The 14,568-nt window shown below is 36.5% G+C and overlaps 5 protein-coding genes across 5 annotated transcripts; 1 reads left to right on the top strand and 4 right to left on the bottom strand.

The window, feature by feature from the left end:
* Window positions 1-2,310: 2,310 nt before the first annotated feature.
* On the bottom strand, window positions 2,311-3,500 carry LOC106431472 (uncharacterized GPI-anchored protein At5g19250). The gene is made up of 2 exons (XM_013872281.3): window positions 3,300-3,500; window positions 2,311-3,062 (listed from the first exon to the last, which is right to left on the bottom strand). Exons 1-2 carry the CDS (start codon window positions 3,379-3,381, stop codon window positions 2,545-2,547), a joined length of 600 nt encoding a protein of 199 aa, XP_013727735.2. The 5' UTR covers window positions 3,382-3,500; the 3' UTR covers window positions 2,311-2,544.
* A 147-nt stretch (window positions 3,501-3,647) lies between these two features.
* On the bottom strand, window positions 3,648-5,360 carry LOC106431455 (uncharacterized GPI-anchored protein At5g19250-like). Its single transcript, XM_013872262.3, has 2 exons — window positions 4,831-5,360; window positions 3,648-4,688 (listed from the first exon to the last, which is right to left on the bottom strand). The coding sequence occupies exons 1-2, from the start codon at window positions 4,901-4,903 to the stop codon at window positions 4,168-4,170; spliced, it is 594 nt and encodes a 197-aa protein (XP_013727716.2). The 5' UTR covers window positions 4,904-5,360; the 3' UTR covers window positions 3,648-4,167.
* Window positions 5,361-5,883: 523 nt separating this feature from the next.
* Window positions 5,884-8,847, top strand: LOC106431467 (glucose-1-phosphate adenylyltransferase large subunit 1, chloroplastic). The gene is made up of 15 exons (XM_013872276.3): window positions 5,884-6,196; window positions 6,269-6,382; window positions 6,461-6,628; window positions 6,699-6,791; window positions 6,865-6,948; window positions 7,206-7,261; window positions 7,340-7,433; window positions 7,500-7,612; window positions 7,680-7,752; window positions 7,826-7,906; window positions 7,982-8,068; window positions 8,148-8,252; window positions 8,345-8,451; window positions 8,537-8,597; window positions 8,664-8,847. Exons 1-15 carry the CDS (start codon window positions 5,909-5,911, stop codon window positions 8,763-8,765), a joined length of 1,626 nt encoding a protein of 541 aa, XP_013727730.3. The 5' UTR covers window positions 5,884-5,908; the 3' UTR covers window positions 8,766-8,847.
* Window positions 8,848-8,921: 74 nt separating this feature from the next.
* On the bottom strand, window positions 8,922-11,124 carry LOC125575036 (DEAD-box ATP-dependent RNA helicase 58, chloroplastic-like; the record flags this gene model as incomplete). The annotated part of the gene is given in 9 exon segments (XM_048746462.1): window positions 8,922-9,354; window positions 9,424-9,513; window positions 9,590-9,658; window positions 9,727-9,885; window positions 9,972-10,076; window positions 10,164-10,280; window positions 10,356-10,469; window positions 10,541-10,634; window positions 10,770-11,124. Coding segments are annotated over 9 exon segments (1,428 nt in total). The 5' UTR covers window positions 11,045-11,124.
* Window positions 11,125-12,669: 1,545 nt separating this feature from the next.
* Window positions 12,670-13,601, bottom strand: BNAANNG08740D. The gene is made up of 2 exons (XM_013872254.3): window positions 13,319-13,601; window positions 12,670-13,235 (listed from the first exon to the last, which is right to left on the bottom strand). Exons 1-2 carry the CDS (start codon window positions 13,589-13,591, stop codon window positions 12,927-12,929), a joined length of 582 nt encoding a protein of 193 aa, XP_013727708.2. The 5' UTR covers window positions 13,592-13,601; the 3' UTR covers window positions 12,670-12,926.
* Window positions 13,602-14,568: the final 967 nt, after the last annotated feature.

The following is a 14,568-nucleotide window of genomic DNA, read 5'->3' as shown; positions in this document are numbered from 1 at the left end:
TTAAAAAAGTTTGAAAAAAGTTATACTAAATTTAACTTATATATTTTAAAAAAATTAAATTTATACTTTATAGGAAAATGTCGGCATCTTCATCTGACGAAGTTTTCGAAGAAAGATTTGACGAAGTTTTCGAAGAAATCTTCGAAGATACATTCACCAACATAGTCGAGGCCCAAACCAGTAACCAAAGGAGCCGTTCTTATACTGAACGAAACCGTGAAGGAGGACAAGACCGCTTATGGAATGACTACTTCAGCGAAGATGCGACATTCTCGTCACAAATATTCAGACGCCGCTTTCGCATGAATAAGGATTTATTCTTGCGTATTGTCTATGGGCTATCCAAGAACTTTCCATTCTTTCAGCACAGGAGAGATGCAACCGGGAGGTTCGGTCTTTCTGCACTACAAAAATGTACGACAGCAATTCGTATGCTTGCTTACGGTTCTGCGGCTGACACGGTTGACGAATATCTCCGACTTGGTGAGACCACTGCACTTTCCTGTTTACATAATTTCACTGACGGAATAATACAGTTATTCGGAAATGACTATCTACGACGACCCACACCGGAGGATCTTCAACGACTACTCGATATTGGAGAAAAATGAGGGTTTCCTGGGATGGTCGGGAGCATTGATTGTATGCATTGGGAGTGGAAAAATTGCCCGACCGCTTGGAAAGGACAATACGCACGAGGATCAGGAAAACCGACAATTGTCTTAGAGGCTGTTGCTTCACAAGATCTTTGGATATGGCACGCTTTTTTTGGTCCTCCAGGTACCTTAAATGATATCAATGTCCTCGATCGGTCTCCTGTGTTTGATGAAATTTTTGAAGGTCGAGCTCCCAGGGTAAGGTACATGGTCAACAGACACAGGTATAAGTTGGCATACTATCTAACAGACGGTATATATCCCAAATGGTCAACATTTATCCAATCTATCAAACTCCCTCAATCTCCAAAACAAGAGTTATTTGCTAAAGCTCAAGAAGCAGCCCGAAAAGATGTGGAGCGGGCTTTTGGAGTATTGCAAGCTCGATTTGCGATTGTCAAAAACCCGGTTCGTACATTGAACAAAGAAAAGATAGGGAATTATGAGAGCATGTATCATACTACACAATATGATAGTTGAAAATGAACGAGATCGATACATGCGGTACGATATATCTGAATTTGAAGAAAGAGACGTCACCAGAAGTTCACAGGTGGAAACCAACATGCCTACAAATCTGAATAATATGTTTCCCAATCGTAATGATCTTCGGGATGAGCATATTCATGAACGGTTGAAAAATGATTTAATCGAAAATATTTGGAATAAATTTGGTGATGAAGATTAATAATTAGTGTTTCTTGATTTCTTTATATTTATCATTGTATCTTTTTTTGTATCATGCAATTAATAAAATTTAAATTTCAATTTATAAAAAATTACTATAATATTCTTAAGGATTAATTTTTGTGAGATTGTTTTGTGTGAAATTGTTTCTTTTATTTCAGGACGAACCGGGGCAATGTCTTCTTTCTCATTTGACTACTGTTTTTTGGCTGAGGTCACTGCTTATAATCTAAAAGAAGACAAACTTGTGAGTCAATTTAGTTAGTAAAATAAATAGTTTAATCTATTATGTGTCTTTTACATTATTTGTTTGCAGTATCTTCCTGTGGGAGCTACGAGTTCTACTGCTTTGCACAAACAATGCAAAGAGACGATACTGGTGAACAAAGAGGGAAATTCATGGAATGTGAGTTTGCAATTTAGCGAATCAGCCGGCAAGTATTACATCACAAGAGGCTGGAGAAAGTTCTGTCTCGATAACAGATGCGAGATAGGAGACTTATTTGCGTTCAATGTGGTTGGAGATGGGAAAACTACTCCATTGATGTGTGTATGTCCGGAAAGAAAAGAGTGCTCTGAAATACTGAGCAAATACTTGAGCAGAACGAGTGGCGAGTCTTCATTAGGTGGTCATTTATGATCATGTTGGATTTTAATATTCAATCATCTTATACACTCTTATGTGTAATCTTTATATTTAATCATGTTTTTATTTAGGAATTTTTCTATCTTTATGTTTAATTATTGTTTTTATTTTTAATTGTTATATTTATATGTTTAATTATTATTTTTTAAGTTTATTTCTAGTATTTTATATTAAGTTATTCTATTTAATCATTCAATATATAAAAATTATATTTCACTAAACAAAAAATAATAATATTTTTTTATTCCTAAAGATTCCAACTTCAGGTTCACTATTGTACACACATTTTTCACAAGAGTCCTTAACTATTAGAAAAAAAAAAAAAAAAAAGATAATTTATTCTTAAGGACCCATTGTGGATGCTCAAGGCAGTGCAGATAAGATGATCATTACTACAATATCCCATCAAAATAAAACGATTGAGACAACACACAAATGCAGTGAGGTTTTCACCCAAAAACATTATTTTTACAGAACAAAGACAATGAAAGAAACTCATAATGAGACTCAAAACATGAAGAAAGAAACCTGAGATCATTATTCAAGAAAAGAAACTCAGAACATGAAGAAAGAAAATAGAAGAACCAACAAACACGAAGAGACAACACCGTTGACTCCAACTGTAAAAGCTCCTGAGTTACTGTCCTTAGTAGCCGGAGTATAGCCACCCTCAGTTGTGTTTGTAGTGAGGATAACCACAATCCAATTATCATCAGAAGCAATACCAATGCCGGTGAACTTAGAATCATTCAGATTCTTGTTGTACCGTGACTTTGTGAAATTAGACAAGACAAGGCTCGCATCAAGGTTAGGAACACAAGCTGGCATGATCTCACCGTCTCTGGTTGCGGTTATGTTGAGGCGGCATTTGGTGAGGAACTTAGGAAACTCTGAGAAACCAGGTTGGGATCCAGGGACTGAAGCAGGGCCAGTGGTGTTTGTGCATGGTTGGTTCTTGAACTGGTCTGCGAGTTCGTCAGCTAGACATTCAGCGTTGTTGTTATGCGTAAGTGTTGTTAGGTTTAGGGATGTTCTGTAGTCGTTGATGCCTTTAAGAAGAATGTCTTCCTCATCTGTTGATTTTAAAGACACAACAACACACACACAAATCATTTTCTTGCGGGTGAAACAAGAACCTGAATCAGAACTAAACTAGTAAGATCGAGATCTAGCGAAGGTACGAGCGAGTTAAACAGGTTCGATGGTTTATTTTCGGACAAGATCTAAAGTCAACATTACGATCAACAGTGTTGAGGTACCAAAATTCAATAATTCAAGGATATTCTTATGGAAATGAGAGAGTTGCTTACCGTTGTCGGAAAGAACAGGACGATGAAGGGAGAGACTGACAAGTGAGAGAAGAAAGAGTAGGTGGAGCTTGGATATCGCCATTGATGCTTGAGGAGGTTCTTTAGCTTTTTGCTGATTTTTTTCCGATGGCGCTTCTCTCTTTCTATGTATTATTGGCGTTTCGCTTTGACTTTTCTTCTTCTTCGAAGTAGTTGGTTCGGTCTTTTTGCCTTTTTGGTTTCTTTCTCGTCCAATCGTTTGATGACACGCACTCTCACGCGCAGACAAATTAGAAACGATATTATCTCTTTTAAAAAAAATGTTTTATTTATTTATTTTGGAAACCTAGGCGACAATTATTTTAAAAAATAAATAAAATATCTATCACTTCATCTAAGAAGCATGTTGAATTTTGAATTTAAAAATTTTACACTTCATTTATACTAAACTAATACTAATATTTTATTATTGGGAAATTTGATTGGGTTTGTCAGCAATGGAGAAGCTCTTAAAGGTCTAGGGGTGTTTAATTTGAATTTGGTTGTTTGTTCGGATTTTCTTTTAATTTTAAAATAGTGATATAAAAATATAAACCAATATTACATGGTTTTGGCTTCCGGTGTTAGATGGAACTTCAATTCTAAATTAGTGATTTCTTTTTGTGGTTTATTTAGTTTTTGATTTTTCGACTATGGTTTTTGCATTGACCAGGTTATCGATTTTGCTAGATTCATGTGTTCAATCAAATGAGCACACACTAGTCTCAAGAATGAGAAACTTGGCATTGTAATCAGGCTGATCACAAGTACTCAACTTTGAGTAAATGAAACGATAGAGAAACAAAGACAATGAGACCATCACACATGAGAAACAAACCAACTATCAAACTCAAAACATGAAGAAACAAAAGAAAAGAACCAACAAAAGAAAACAGTTAACAAAGCCGTTAATGGGTAATGTGAAACCTCCCGCATAATGGTAAATAACAGCCGGAGAAAAGCTACCTTCGGATGTCTTTGTAGTGAGGACAACCACAATCCAATTGTCATCAGAACCAATACCAATTCCAGTGAACTTGGAATCGTTCAGGTTTTTCAAGTATTCTGACTTTGTGAAATTGGTCAATACAAGGCTTTGATCATGATTAGAAACACAAGCTGGCAGTATTACACTGTCTCTCATTGCGGTTACGTTGAGATGGCAATTTTTGAGGAGGTTAGGGTAGTTTGGGAACTGAGGTTCGGATCCAGGGACTGAAGCTGAGGTAGTGGTGTTTGTGCATGGTCGGTTCTTAAATTGGTCTACTATTTCGCCAGCTAGACAATCTGCGTTGTCGTTTGGTGTTAGTGTTGTTAGGTTTAGTGATGTTCTGTACTTGTTGATAATTGTAAGAAGAAGGTCTTCTTCATCTGTGGATATCAAAGACAGAACACACAAAATTTACTTGTTCGTGAAGCAATCCACAAATGAATAAATCTCAATTTAAACTAAACTAGTAAGAACCGTTAATACGAGTACTGGAACACATAGGACGATAGAGTAATTACTCACCGGAAAGAACAGGACGATGGAGGGAGAGAATGACTGAGAGAAGAAAGAGTAGGTGGAGCTTGGATATCGCCATTGACGCAAAGGTTTTTCAGATTTAGCTTTGCTGAGTTTTGGCGATTACTCTTCTCTCTATGACTCTATCTTTAGTTTCTTTCGCTTATATTCTTCAGAGTCGTTGCTTCGGTCTTTCTTTTCTATTTCTCATGTCTGTTTTGCGACGTAAACACATTACCTAACTCAGCAAACGGTCTAAAAGAGTTTTTCCCCCTTTTTAATATTAAAATCTTAGACTAAAATCATGAAAGTGTATATTGATTATAGTTGTACTTGATATAGAAAAATTATATAACAAGTATGTACTTGCTATATAATTTTGATAAATATATATCAATTTGTCCTTGATATATAAATCCTATAACCATTTATATTCTATCATTTTATTTTTAGAAATGCTCTAAGATATCGATCACTTAAATAAAATTTGTGATCAAGAACATTACCACATCCTTAAATGGTTTCATAAATACATTAATGTATAACAAAGGAGATGGGAAATCAAATGTATAACAAAAGAGATGGAAAATCAAAATGATGAACTCAAAATTTGATTAGAAAATTCTCGGAGATAGTGATTACATAACCTATCAAAACGGTTGTTCATATATATAAAAAATCATGGATCATTGACTTATGTTGAGATGGATGAGGATGGAACATTCAAATACACATTGCATTTGACCCATTAATAAAGTGATTTTAGTCTATGAAGAAATATTTTTAGAAGAACTACACAAACATTTATACTATAATTTATTTGTGTTCCAAAAAAAACTATAATTTATTTATTTTCAAAAGTATTAATAGAACTTTGCAAATAAAAAAAGAATAAACTATTCTCTGGCAAATATTTTTTGTTTCCTTGATAAAACTCTAGTAGAATATGCCATTGTGAAACATGTCAAGACAAAAGATAAATGTCTTAAAATCTAAACACAAAACAATAACTAGTGGTTGATGTAACTTGTTGAAGATAGGGTGGAAGCAAATCCTTCCTAAATATCAAGTAAAATGCTAGTCCATGCAACTCTCTTTTCTTCTCTGTTATCTCTCCACCTGTCTCAAAACTCTTCAACAGCCAATATTTCCAGCAAAAATGGTTGTCTCTCCTGACTGCAGAATCTCCCTCTCTGCACCGTGCTGCCTACGCGGCTCCTCGGGCTACACCAGGCACATTAAGCTAGGCAGCTTCTGCAATGGGGAGCTCATGGGGAAGAAGCTCAACTTGGCTCAGCTACGATCTTCTTCACCTAACTCCTCTCAAAAGAGAATCCAAATGTCTTTAAACAGTGTAGCTGGAGAGAGTAAGGTAAAAAACGTTTCAACCTTAGTGCTTCTGCTTCTTATTCTTTGATCTTCTGTTTACCTCACCAACCTCCAGGTACAAGAACTTGAGTCTGAGAAAAGGGATCCAAAGACAGTGGCTTCCATTATTCTTGGAGGTGGAGCTGGAACTCGACTCTTTCCTCTCACAAAGCGTCGCGCCAAGCCTGCTGTTAGCTGCTTCCATCTTGCTAAATTTTCCGCAAAACAAAGTATAAAACTAATTTTGGAATATTGCGTTAACTTGCAGGTCCCTATCGGAGGAGCCTATAGGTTGATAGATGTACCGATGAGCAACTGCATCAACAGCGGAATCAACAAAGTCTACATACTCACACAATACAACTCAGCATCACTGAACAGGCATCTAGCTCGTGCTTACAACTCCAATGGAGTTTTTGGAGATGGCTTTGTTGAGGTTTTGATATTGCTTTCTTCATCACACCCTTTATGAACGCATCTGAGGCCATTGTTTGAATAATATTCAGGCTCTTGCAGCCACGCAAACGCCAGGAGAAACGGGTAAAAGGTGGTTCCAAGGTACAGCAGATGCGGTTCGGCAATTCCATTGGCTTTTCGAGGTAGAAACCAGACTTTTAAGTAGCTTATCTTCACATTGGAAACACAAAGGGTCTAACATTTTCTTTATCATAGGATGCGAGAAGCAAGGAGATAGAGGATGTCTTGATCCTCTCTGGTGATCACCTTTACAGGATGGATTACATGGATTTTATACAGGTGAGACAAAATTATTCATCCCATGTCTTTCATCAAGAAGTTATATAACTCACAAGTATTCGTAAATAGAAGTAATAGACAGGAACAAATAAACTGCAAATAACTCATTCTTGATAAGTACTTGAAATAACAAATACTATTTTTAACAAGTAAAGTACAAGTTTAAATTATCATTACTCGTACAAGACAAGTCTAGTATTACTAAAATAGTGAGTATTCCGCTTGTTCCCAGTCCTAACTGATACTTCAATCTGCAGGATCATCGACAAAGCGGTGCAGATATAAGCATTTCTTGCATACCAATAGATGACAGGTGAATGCAAAAGAGTCCAACAAATTCATTCAAAGATCATTGTTTCTTAAATAAGTCTCTATCTGTGTTACATGGTAGACGTGCCTCAGATTTTGGTCTAATGAAGATAGATGACAAAGGAAGAGTCATCTCTTTCAGTGAAAAACCTAAAGGAGATGACCTGAAAGCAATGGTATGTTGAAACTTTTTAAAAGGATCTCTTAACCAAACCTGAAGATTATTCTAATATTATCCTTAGGCAGTAGACACAACTGTTCTAGGACTTTCTAAGGAGGAAGCTGAAAAGAAACCATACATAGCGTCAATGGGAGTCTATGTTTTCAAGAAAGAAATTCTCTTGAATCTCTTGAGGTAACAACACTTTTAAGCTCTATATTCTGTATATGCATTCTAAGAAGTTTAAGTGTTCTGAAACCAGATGGCGTTTCCCAACAGCAAACGACTTTGGTTCAGAGATTATACCCTTCTCAGCTAAAGAGTTCTATGTGAATGTCAGTAACACTCAGTTTATGCACACATTGAGTATTGTTATAATATAAGGGGATAACAAGATGTTTTGAGCAGGCTTATCTCTTTAATGACTACTGGGAAGATATAGGAACCATAAGATCATTCTTTGATGCAAATCTCGCCCTCACTGAGCATGTAAGGACAAGATGTAGCTAATAATCATATAAACTCATTTTCATATCACTTACGTCTACATATCTTACCTTGTAGCCACCAGCATTCAGTTTCTACGACGCAGCGAAGCCAATATATACATCAAGGAGAAACCTGCCACCATCAAAGATAGACGGCTCTAAGGTTAGTAAAAACCAGATATCATTTTTCGGTTTTGGCTCATTTTCTTCAGGACTAACTCTTAAGTTCATTCCATGTGAAGCTCGTTGATTCGATCATTTCTCATGGAAGCTTCTTAACCAACTGCTTAATTGAGCACAGCATTGTGGGAATTAGATCAAGAGTAGGCAGTAATGTTCAGTTGAAGGTAGGAAAAAAAAAACTAATATCTTTCTAAGTCATAATGAAAGGATCAGACTCTTAAGATTATATAATGATCTAGAAACATAAAAACTCTAGGACACTGTGATGCTTGGGGCAGACTTCTACGAAACAGAAGCAGAAGTTGCAGCACTGCTTGCTGAGGGAAAAGTTCCCATTGGAATAGGAGAGAACACAAAGATTAAGTAAGACTAAACGTTCACTTTCAAATGGTTTACCTTAGAAACAGAAGGTTCCTGATTCCTTTCTCACTCCTCCTTTCCCCTACAGAGAATGCATTATAGACAAGAATGCTAGAGTTGGGAAGAATGTAGTTATCGCAAACTCAGAGGTAAAAGTTATCTTTTATGTAATCAAAAATGGACTCATCAGACATACTAATGTGATGGTTTTGCAGGGAGTACAAGAAGCAGATAGATCATCAGATGGATTTTACATCAGATCTGGCATAACAGTAATCTTGAAGAACTCAGTAATTGCAGATGGAGTTGTCATATGAGATTAAGTTTAAAATTGTGAGAACTAAGCATGCAGAGCAGAAAAAAGTCGAAACTATATTAATAAAGCAATTTATTTGATAATAGTGGCACTTCTCATATAATCATTCCATGTAACTAATCAGTTGAAGCAGATGATGTTTTGACTCACATGTATTGGTGGTTATGAAAAAAATGGATATGTACCTAAAACATCAGTTCCTGGCAGCTGAACATTAGTTCATTTTCGAATCTTTGCAAGACAAATCTTTCCTCAGAGGTGATCAGGTTGGTAACAATGCACTTCCTATCCGAAAAGGGTTTTCGACCAGCTCTTCCAGCTCGGTGAAGATAATCTGTAGCTGTCTGTGGGAGATCAAAGTTGAAGATGTGAGTTGTTTCCGGTAGATCAATCCCCCTTGCTGCAATATCAGTAGACACAAGAAGAAACCCTCCTCCTTGCCGGATTTCTGTTAACGAAGCTGCTCGTGAATTGAAATTCATGTCTTCCTCTAGTAGGAGGATCTCAAGAGAGCCATTATATGAAGTTTTGAGGAATTCAATAAGTAGAGTTGTGGAAGGATCGTTTCCAGCCTTCTTTGACTTCTCAGACTGAAAAGTAGAAAGAGGGAAAGGGTGTTAAATGGTTTAGAATAGGTGAAGTCAGAGGTTTTCAAAAACCTGCTCTCCGACGAAAATAATAGCTGATTCAGGAGCATCAGACTCTAACAAGGCGAGCAGTACTTGATGCTTGTTTTTCTTCCCACACACCTGCCAAAACACAGATCAGATGTAACTAACAGCTCAATATTTAGACAGAGAGAAGTCAGAACAAGTTAGATCTTACTACAAATTTGTGAAGAAGGCACAAAGGCATGGGCGTGATTGCGCTAACATGAATATGAACAACATCCCTCTACAGAAAATATAGAGTCAGGAGGGTAGTATTAATCTAACAGTAGCTCAAATCCTTAATAGGCAAACCTTTGTCCACTTTTGCTGCATACAGTCATGCACAAAATGTTTATGCTGGGGAATGGAAGCACTGGCGAAAACCGTCTGACGTTTATCGCATGAAGAAAATGAAGTCAGAAGCTTCCTCACAGGACCGGCTTGTTTAGATGAGTAGAATAAGAAATCAACCTACCAACAAGTGACAGAAACTATTCTCAACATGATGTTCAATGTACAGAACAGCATCTGACTATCATTTGCTATGGAGTCTTTACCTCATCCACAACAAGAACTTTCACCGAGTCAAGTCTAAGTATGTGCTTTTCAAGCATGTGGCACAAACTTGCAACCGTAGCAACCACAATTGCTGGTGGCTCAGCCTGAAAAAAAAAAAAGAGTTAAACTTGCTAAGCTAACTCACAAGAAGAATAGTCTAAAAGCCTTCAAGAACGCTTTTGAGTCCGAACCTTGAGCCAGCTTTTGTGCCTTCTTAGCATCCCACCATCTAAGAGAGCCATAACTGTACATCCTTTCACCTCAGCATCCGTTGATTTTGCAGCCAACATTCGAGCAACCTTTGTAACCTAAACCACAAAAGAGGCAAGAATGTCCATATAAGAAAAGTAAAACTCATTCAAAATCAAGGCATATAGTCTTACTTGCATACCGAGCTCCCGAGTGGGAACAACAACCACAGCTTGCACAGAAGATCGTTGAGGATTTATAAGAGAGAGTATGAGTAACAGGTACGTCAATGTCTTGCCTGAGCCTGTCTACATCACCAAAAAACATAACTGTGTTCTGTAACAAAATAAAGAGCAATGATGGATATAAAGGAAGAGACTTGGGCATGGAGGATGCAATCACGGCCAGTGAACAGAGTAGGAAGAGCTTCTCTTTGAATATCTGTTGGAAAGACAAACCCAATCTCCTCCATTCTAGCAAAACCCAGTTCACAAGTTTCGAACTTTATTACTTATTCGAATCAATTTTTTTACCGGGGAACAAAAAACAGAGCTTGCCTGTGTAAAAACAGAGCTTTTAAGCGAAAAAACAAAAAAAACAGAGCTTGCCTGTGTAAAATGTGTTCGGGGACAAAGCCTTGGCAGATGTTTCGTAGAGTCAAAGCAGTTGTTTCTGTGGGAGCGTTGCTTTCGATTTCAGAGCAAGTGTTGGTGACGGCTTGGAGGTTAGTAATCCGAGAAGTGGAGGAGGATTGGAGAGGAGAACAAGTAGTAGGGTGAAAGAGAGAGAGTTTTCCTGGTGTTGATAGGAGGGGAGGATGAAAGGATGAGACTTTAGAGAGGAGGGAGAAGTGAGGAACAGAGAGAAGCTGGTGGGACGCCATTGATGAGAGCACCTCTGGCGAAAGGGAGAAGAAGGATAACGAAATTGAGCTTTGGGACCAAATCTTCCGGCGCGGTTTGGTATGGTATGTTATGGTTTAGTGTCGTTAATAAATTTTACTTATTTTGGTGTTAAAAAAAGTTACTTTTTAAATTTACTGAAAGTTGATTTTGGACCAATTTTGCAATTTTATCACACAACTTTGTAATGGACTTATAAAACAAATTTGAAATCCAATTGCAAACACAAAAGTCCAAGTTTGGAAGGAGAAGCAATGAGCTTGCTCACTGTACTTATGCAACTATGCTTGGGCTTATTATACATCTTGCTGGCCAAGCTAACTTGTTATGTGCTCCATTTTCTATGGTTTTATACCATTCCCATTGGAAAAACAAGCCACCACCGAATATAACTTCAACGTTTAGAGCTCTCTAATCACCGAAATATATATCTTACTATTATGTTAAAAGTTAAAACTCTCTAATCACCGAAATATATCTCTTACTATTATGTAGTAAGTAGTACACAACGAAAAGAATCTTGTAATGATTCCACCGCCACATAAAATATATCATAGTTTATATATTATGTATGAATCAAAGTAACTATGTGTTTTCGAATCTTGTCTTGAAGGTTGTTGGCTGCTATTGATATTAATGTGCATTTAAATATAGTTTGTCTGTATGTTCACTACTTCTTTATTACCATTTCCCTAGCATCTACTCCCTCTGTATCATTTTAAGAGGTGTTTAAGATTCTTGTACAAATATTAAGAAAATACAAATTTTTACGTAATTGGCTATAGTTACAGAAAATAACATTAAATAAAACTAATTCAACCAATAAGAAAAAAATGCAGTATTTTATAATTGGTCAAAATTTTCAAATGACATTAAATTTTACCTAGAATTGTGAGAACATCACTTATTTTGAAACAAAATCAAAATCCTTAAACATCAGTTAAACTGATACGGAAGGGAATATGTTTTATTAATGTTTGATGTTGGGAGTTTGGTTAATATTTAGATTAATCAGTATTGTCTGTGTGAGCTTGTATTATTTAAAAAAAAACAATTAAAGAAACAAAGGAAAAGGTGGATATGTGATATGTCCTGAAAGCTGAAACTAATAAGATGTTTTAATGGAAAAGTAGGAGATCACAATCATATTATTTTGCTCTAAGGTTTCCAATGGTAACAGCGGATTGAGCGGTGCGGGACAAGCGGTTCAACTGCAATACGGTTCTAACAGTTATAAAAATGTATAGATATATGGTATATGTAAATATTTTTTTTAGTATTAACTGCGGTGCGGATTAAAACATTCGAAGCCTAAGTAGAAAGAATAAGGGAATGAGAATGAATTATGAGAGAGAGAGATGGGCATGTGAGTGGGAGTGGCATGACAGAAGGTGTGTGAGCTTGTGACAGTCTTTTTGGACCTCTTAGTTATTAGATCTGATCTTTTTATATATTCAGTCAGTGTGGCAAACTCGTCTGGGATGTCCAAAAGATATTTTGATTGATTGGACAAAGTTAGAGAGAGACACAGAACATTTGCTCATTCCACATGGGTCTTGTCTTTACACATTCCTCCATCACTATTAGTTGTAATCACCCAACAAGATTTCATAACTTGATTTTTAATTTAATGCTTAAGACATATTTTACAAAAGGAGAGAAGTCAATGAATATCTCTAAAATGACAAGAAAAAATTACATTAAAACAAGAACAAACTTGGAACAAGACCTTCCTTACAGAAGAAAGAACGCTTTATTCTTCGCTGATTTACAAACAAATAAATCTTATGCATCTATAGAATATATATATAGTCATATGAATCAATCACACAAAAACCATGAATAATATTTGTTACAAATTAATCAAGTGTAGATAGATGCTGCATCTCTGTAGCTTCTTCTTGCCATAGAAGCATGAACATTACTAGTGATCATGCTGCTCTTGTTGTTGTTGTGAGTGGTGAGAGTACTCCTTGAGTTGTTCTGATACAGTTGTCTGTTTTGATGAATAGAGTTGTGTTGCTTGGCGTTGAAGGAACTAAACCTACCTTGCTTCGGATGATGAAGTCTTCTTCTGGACTGAGAAGATTTAGGGATGAACACACCAGTTCCTTTGCTTGGTTCTTTATGATACATATATGGAGCCGTTTGATAGCTTCCTCTGAACATGCCCTGTTTCCACAAAGATTCAAGAAACAGACAGTTAGAGAGAAGTATGTTTTAAACTTCTGAGAGAGAGATTAAGAGGAACAAACCTGGAACGCAAGAGAGGATGTAGAGAGAGAAACAGGGTTTAACTGTTCATCTTCATCCATAATAAGAAGAGAGATCTGTTTGCTTATGTCTGCAAAGAAGACATCATCATCAAGCTCTAACTCCATAGCCATATATATCTTAGTTTTCCTAACACTTTGTATGTCTTGTGTTATTTCTTTGCTTGAAGTGGAGTCTGAGGGAATGTTGAAAGAGTCAAATATATAGGCAAGAAAATATTGGCCCTTTGAGAGAGGAAGAGAGAAGAGGAGCATGTGGGTGGGGAGAGTGGGGTCAGAGGAAAAAAAAAGAAAGAGATTTGAACTATGTAAATCTAATCTGGCTAAGTCCCACACAACATGAAGGACAGAAGGAGGTTGTGCATTGATGTTATCCAGTTGTTAAATGTTGAAAAGACAAATAAAAGTTCACAAACAACCCATATCCACTCTGTTTTTATTAAATTTACATATATCTCATATTTGACCAAAAACTTTTATAGCTTTACTAAATTACTATCAATATAACTGAACTGAACCAACAAGTGTTGGTTTTCATTATTCATCATGATATTAACAAAACAAAAACAAAAACAAAAACAAAAAAGAACAAAAACTAAGGAAATCTTTGTGATGAGCTAAGAGCATCAACATCCCAAAATCTTTAGACCAACATTATAGGGAGTCTCTTAAGGCATTCCTTAGGGGAATGAGGTGGGGACCGAGGAAGAAATAGAAGGGAAAAGCCCTTAATTAAGGGATGTCCCTTACTCTCTAATGACCAAAAAAAAAAAAAGCAGAACAAGGGACTCTCTCCCTCTCTCTCTTCATCCCACCAATAATGTTGCTCTTAGAGAGTTTTTTGACAAAATGTGGGTTCCACTGACGCGTGGATCCCACAAAAATTTTAAAAACCACTTCCCGAAATCACCAAATAAGGATCGGTAATTGGGGGGGTTTTGGCACTGTTTGTGGACCTCACCGACACGTGGCGGCCCGCGATTGGTTTATTTTTAATTTTTTTTTTTTAAGAAAAAAAAAAAAAAACCTAAGGATCGCTTATGCGATAATCATGGTCTTAGGGCTGTGAGATCCTAAAACAGCCACATCTAAAGACAGCTTGTGGTAGGCAATTGAGGAAATGGACAATACACAATTTGGATTTTGTAGAGATGGAGAATCTCTATTTATGATATGGTTTGAGGATAGTGTTTTGAGTGAAAGTAGGGTCACACGCCTATCCTACTTGATGA

This window comes from Brassica napus, chromosome C2, assembly GCF_020379485.1.
Source record: "Brassica napus cultivar Da-Ae chromosome C2, Da-Ae, whole genome shotgun sequence".
Taxonomy (NCBI): Eukaryota; Viridiplantae; Streptophyta; class Magnoliopsida; order Brassicales; family Brassicaceae; genus Brassica; species Brassica napus.
This window is presented reverse-complemented; position numbering and strand designations above follow the sequence as displayed.

Bases quoted from the DNA above. Each gene is read 5' to 3' on its own strand.
- LOC106431467 (XM_013872276.3), top strand. From the start codon at position 5,909: ATGCAACTCTCTTTTCTTCTCTGTTATCTCTCCACCTGTCTCAAAACT. The intron at 6,383-6,460 runs GTTAGCTGCTTC...GTTAACTTGCAG, and splicing joins AGCGTCGCGCCAAGCCTGCT to GTCCCTATCGGAGGAGCCTA. The intron at 6,629-6,698 runs GTTTTGATATTG...AATAATATTCAG, and splicing joins TTGGAGATGGCTTTGTTGAG to GCTCTTGCAGCCACGCAAAC.
- BNAANNG08740D (XM_013872254.3), bottom strand. From the start codon at position 13,591: ATGCTCCTCTTCTCTCTTCCTCTCTCAAAGGGCCAATATTTTCTTGCC. The intron at 13,236-13,318 runs GTTTGTTCCTCT...TTGTGGAAACAG, and splicing joins CATCCTCTCTTGCGTTCCAG to GGCATGTTCAGAGGAAGCTA.
- LOC106431472 (XM_013872281.3), bottom strand. From the start codon at position 3,381: ATGGCGATATCCAAGCTCCACCTACTCTTTCTTCTCTCACTTGTCAGT. The intron at 3,063-3,299 runs GTAAGCAACTCT...TAAAATCAACAG, and splicing joins TCCTGTTCTTTCCGACAACG to ATGAGGAAGACATTCTTCTT.
- LOC106431455 (XM_013872262.3), bottom strand. From the start codon at position 4,903: ATGGCGATATCCAAGCTCCACCTACTCTTTCTTCTCTCAGTCATTCTC. The intron at 4,689-4,830 runs GTGAGTAATTAC...TGATATCCACAG, and splicing joins CCATCGTCCTGTTCTTTCCG to ATGAAGAAGACCTTCTTCTT.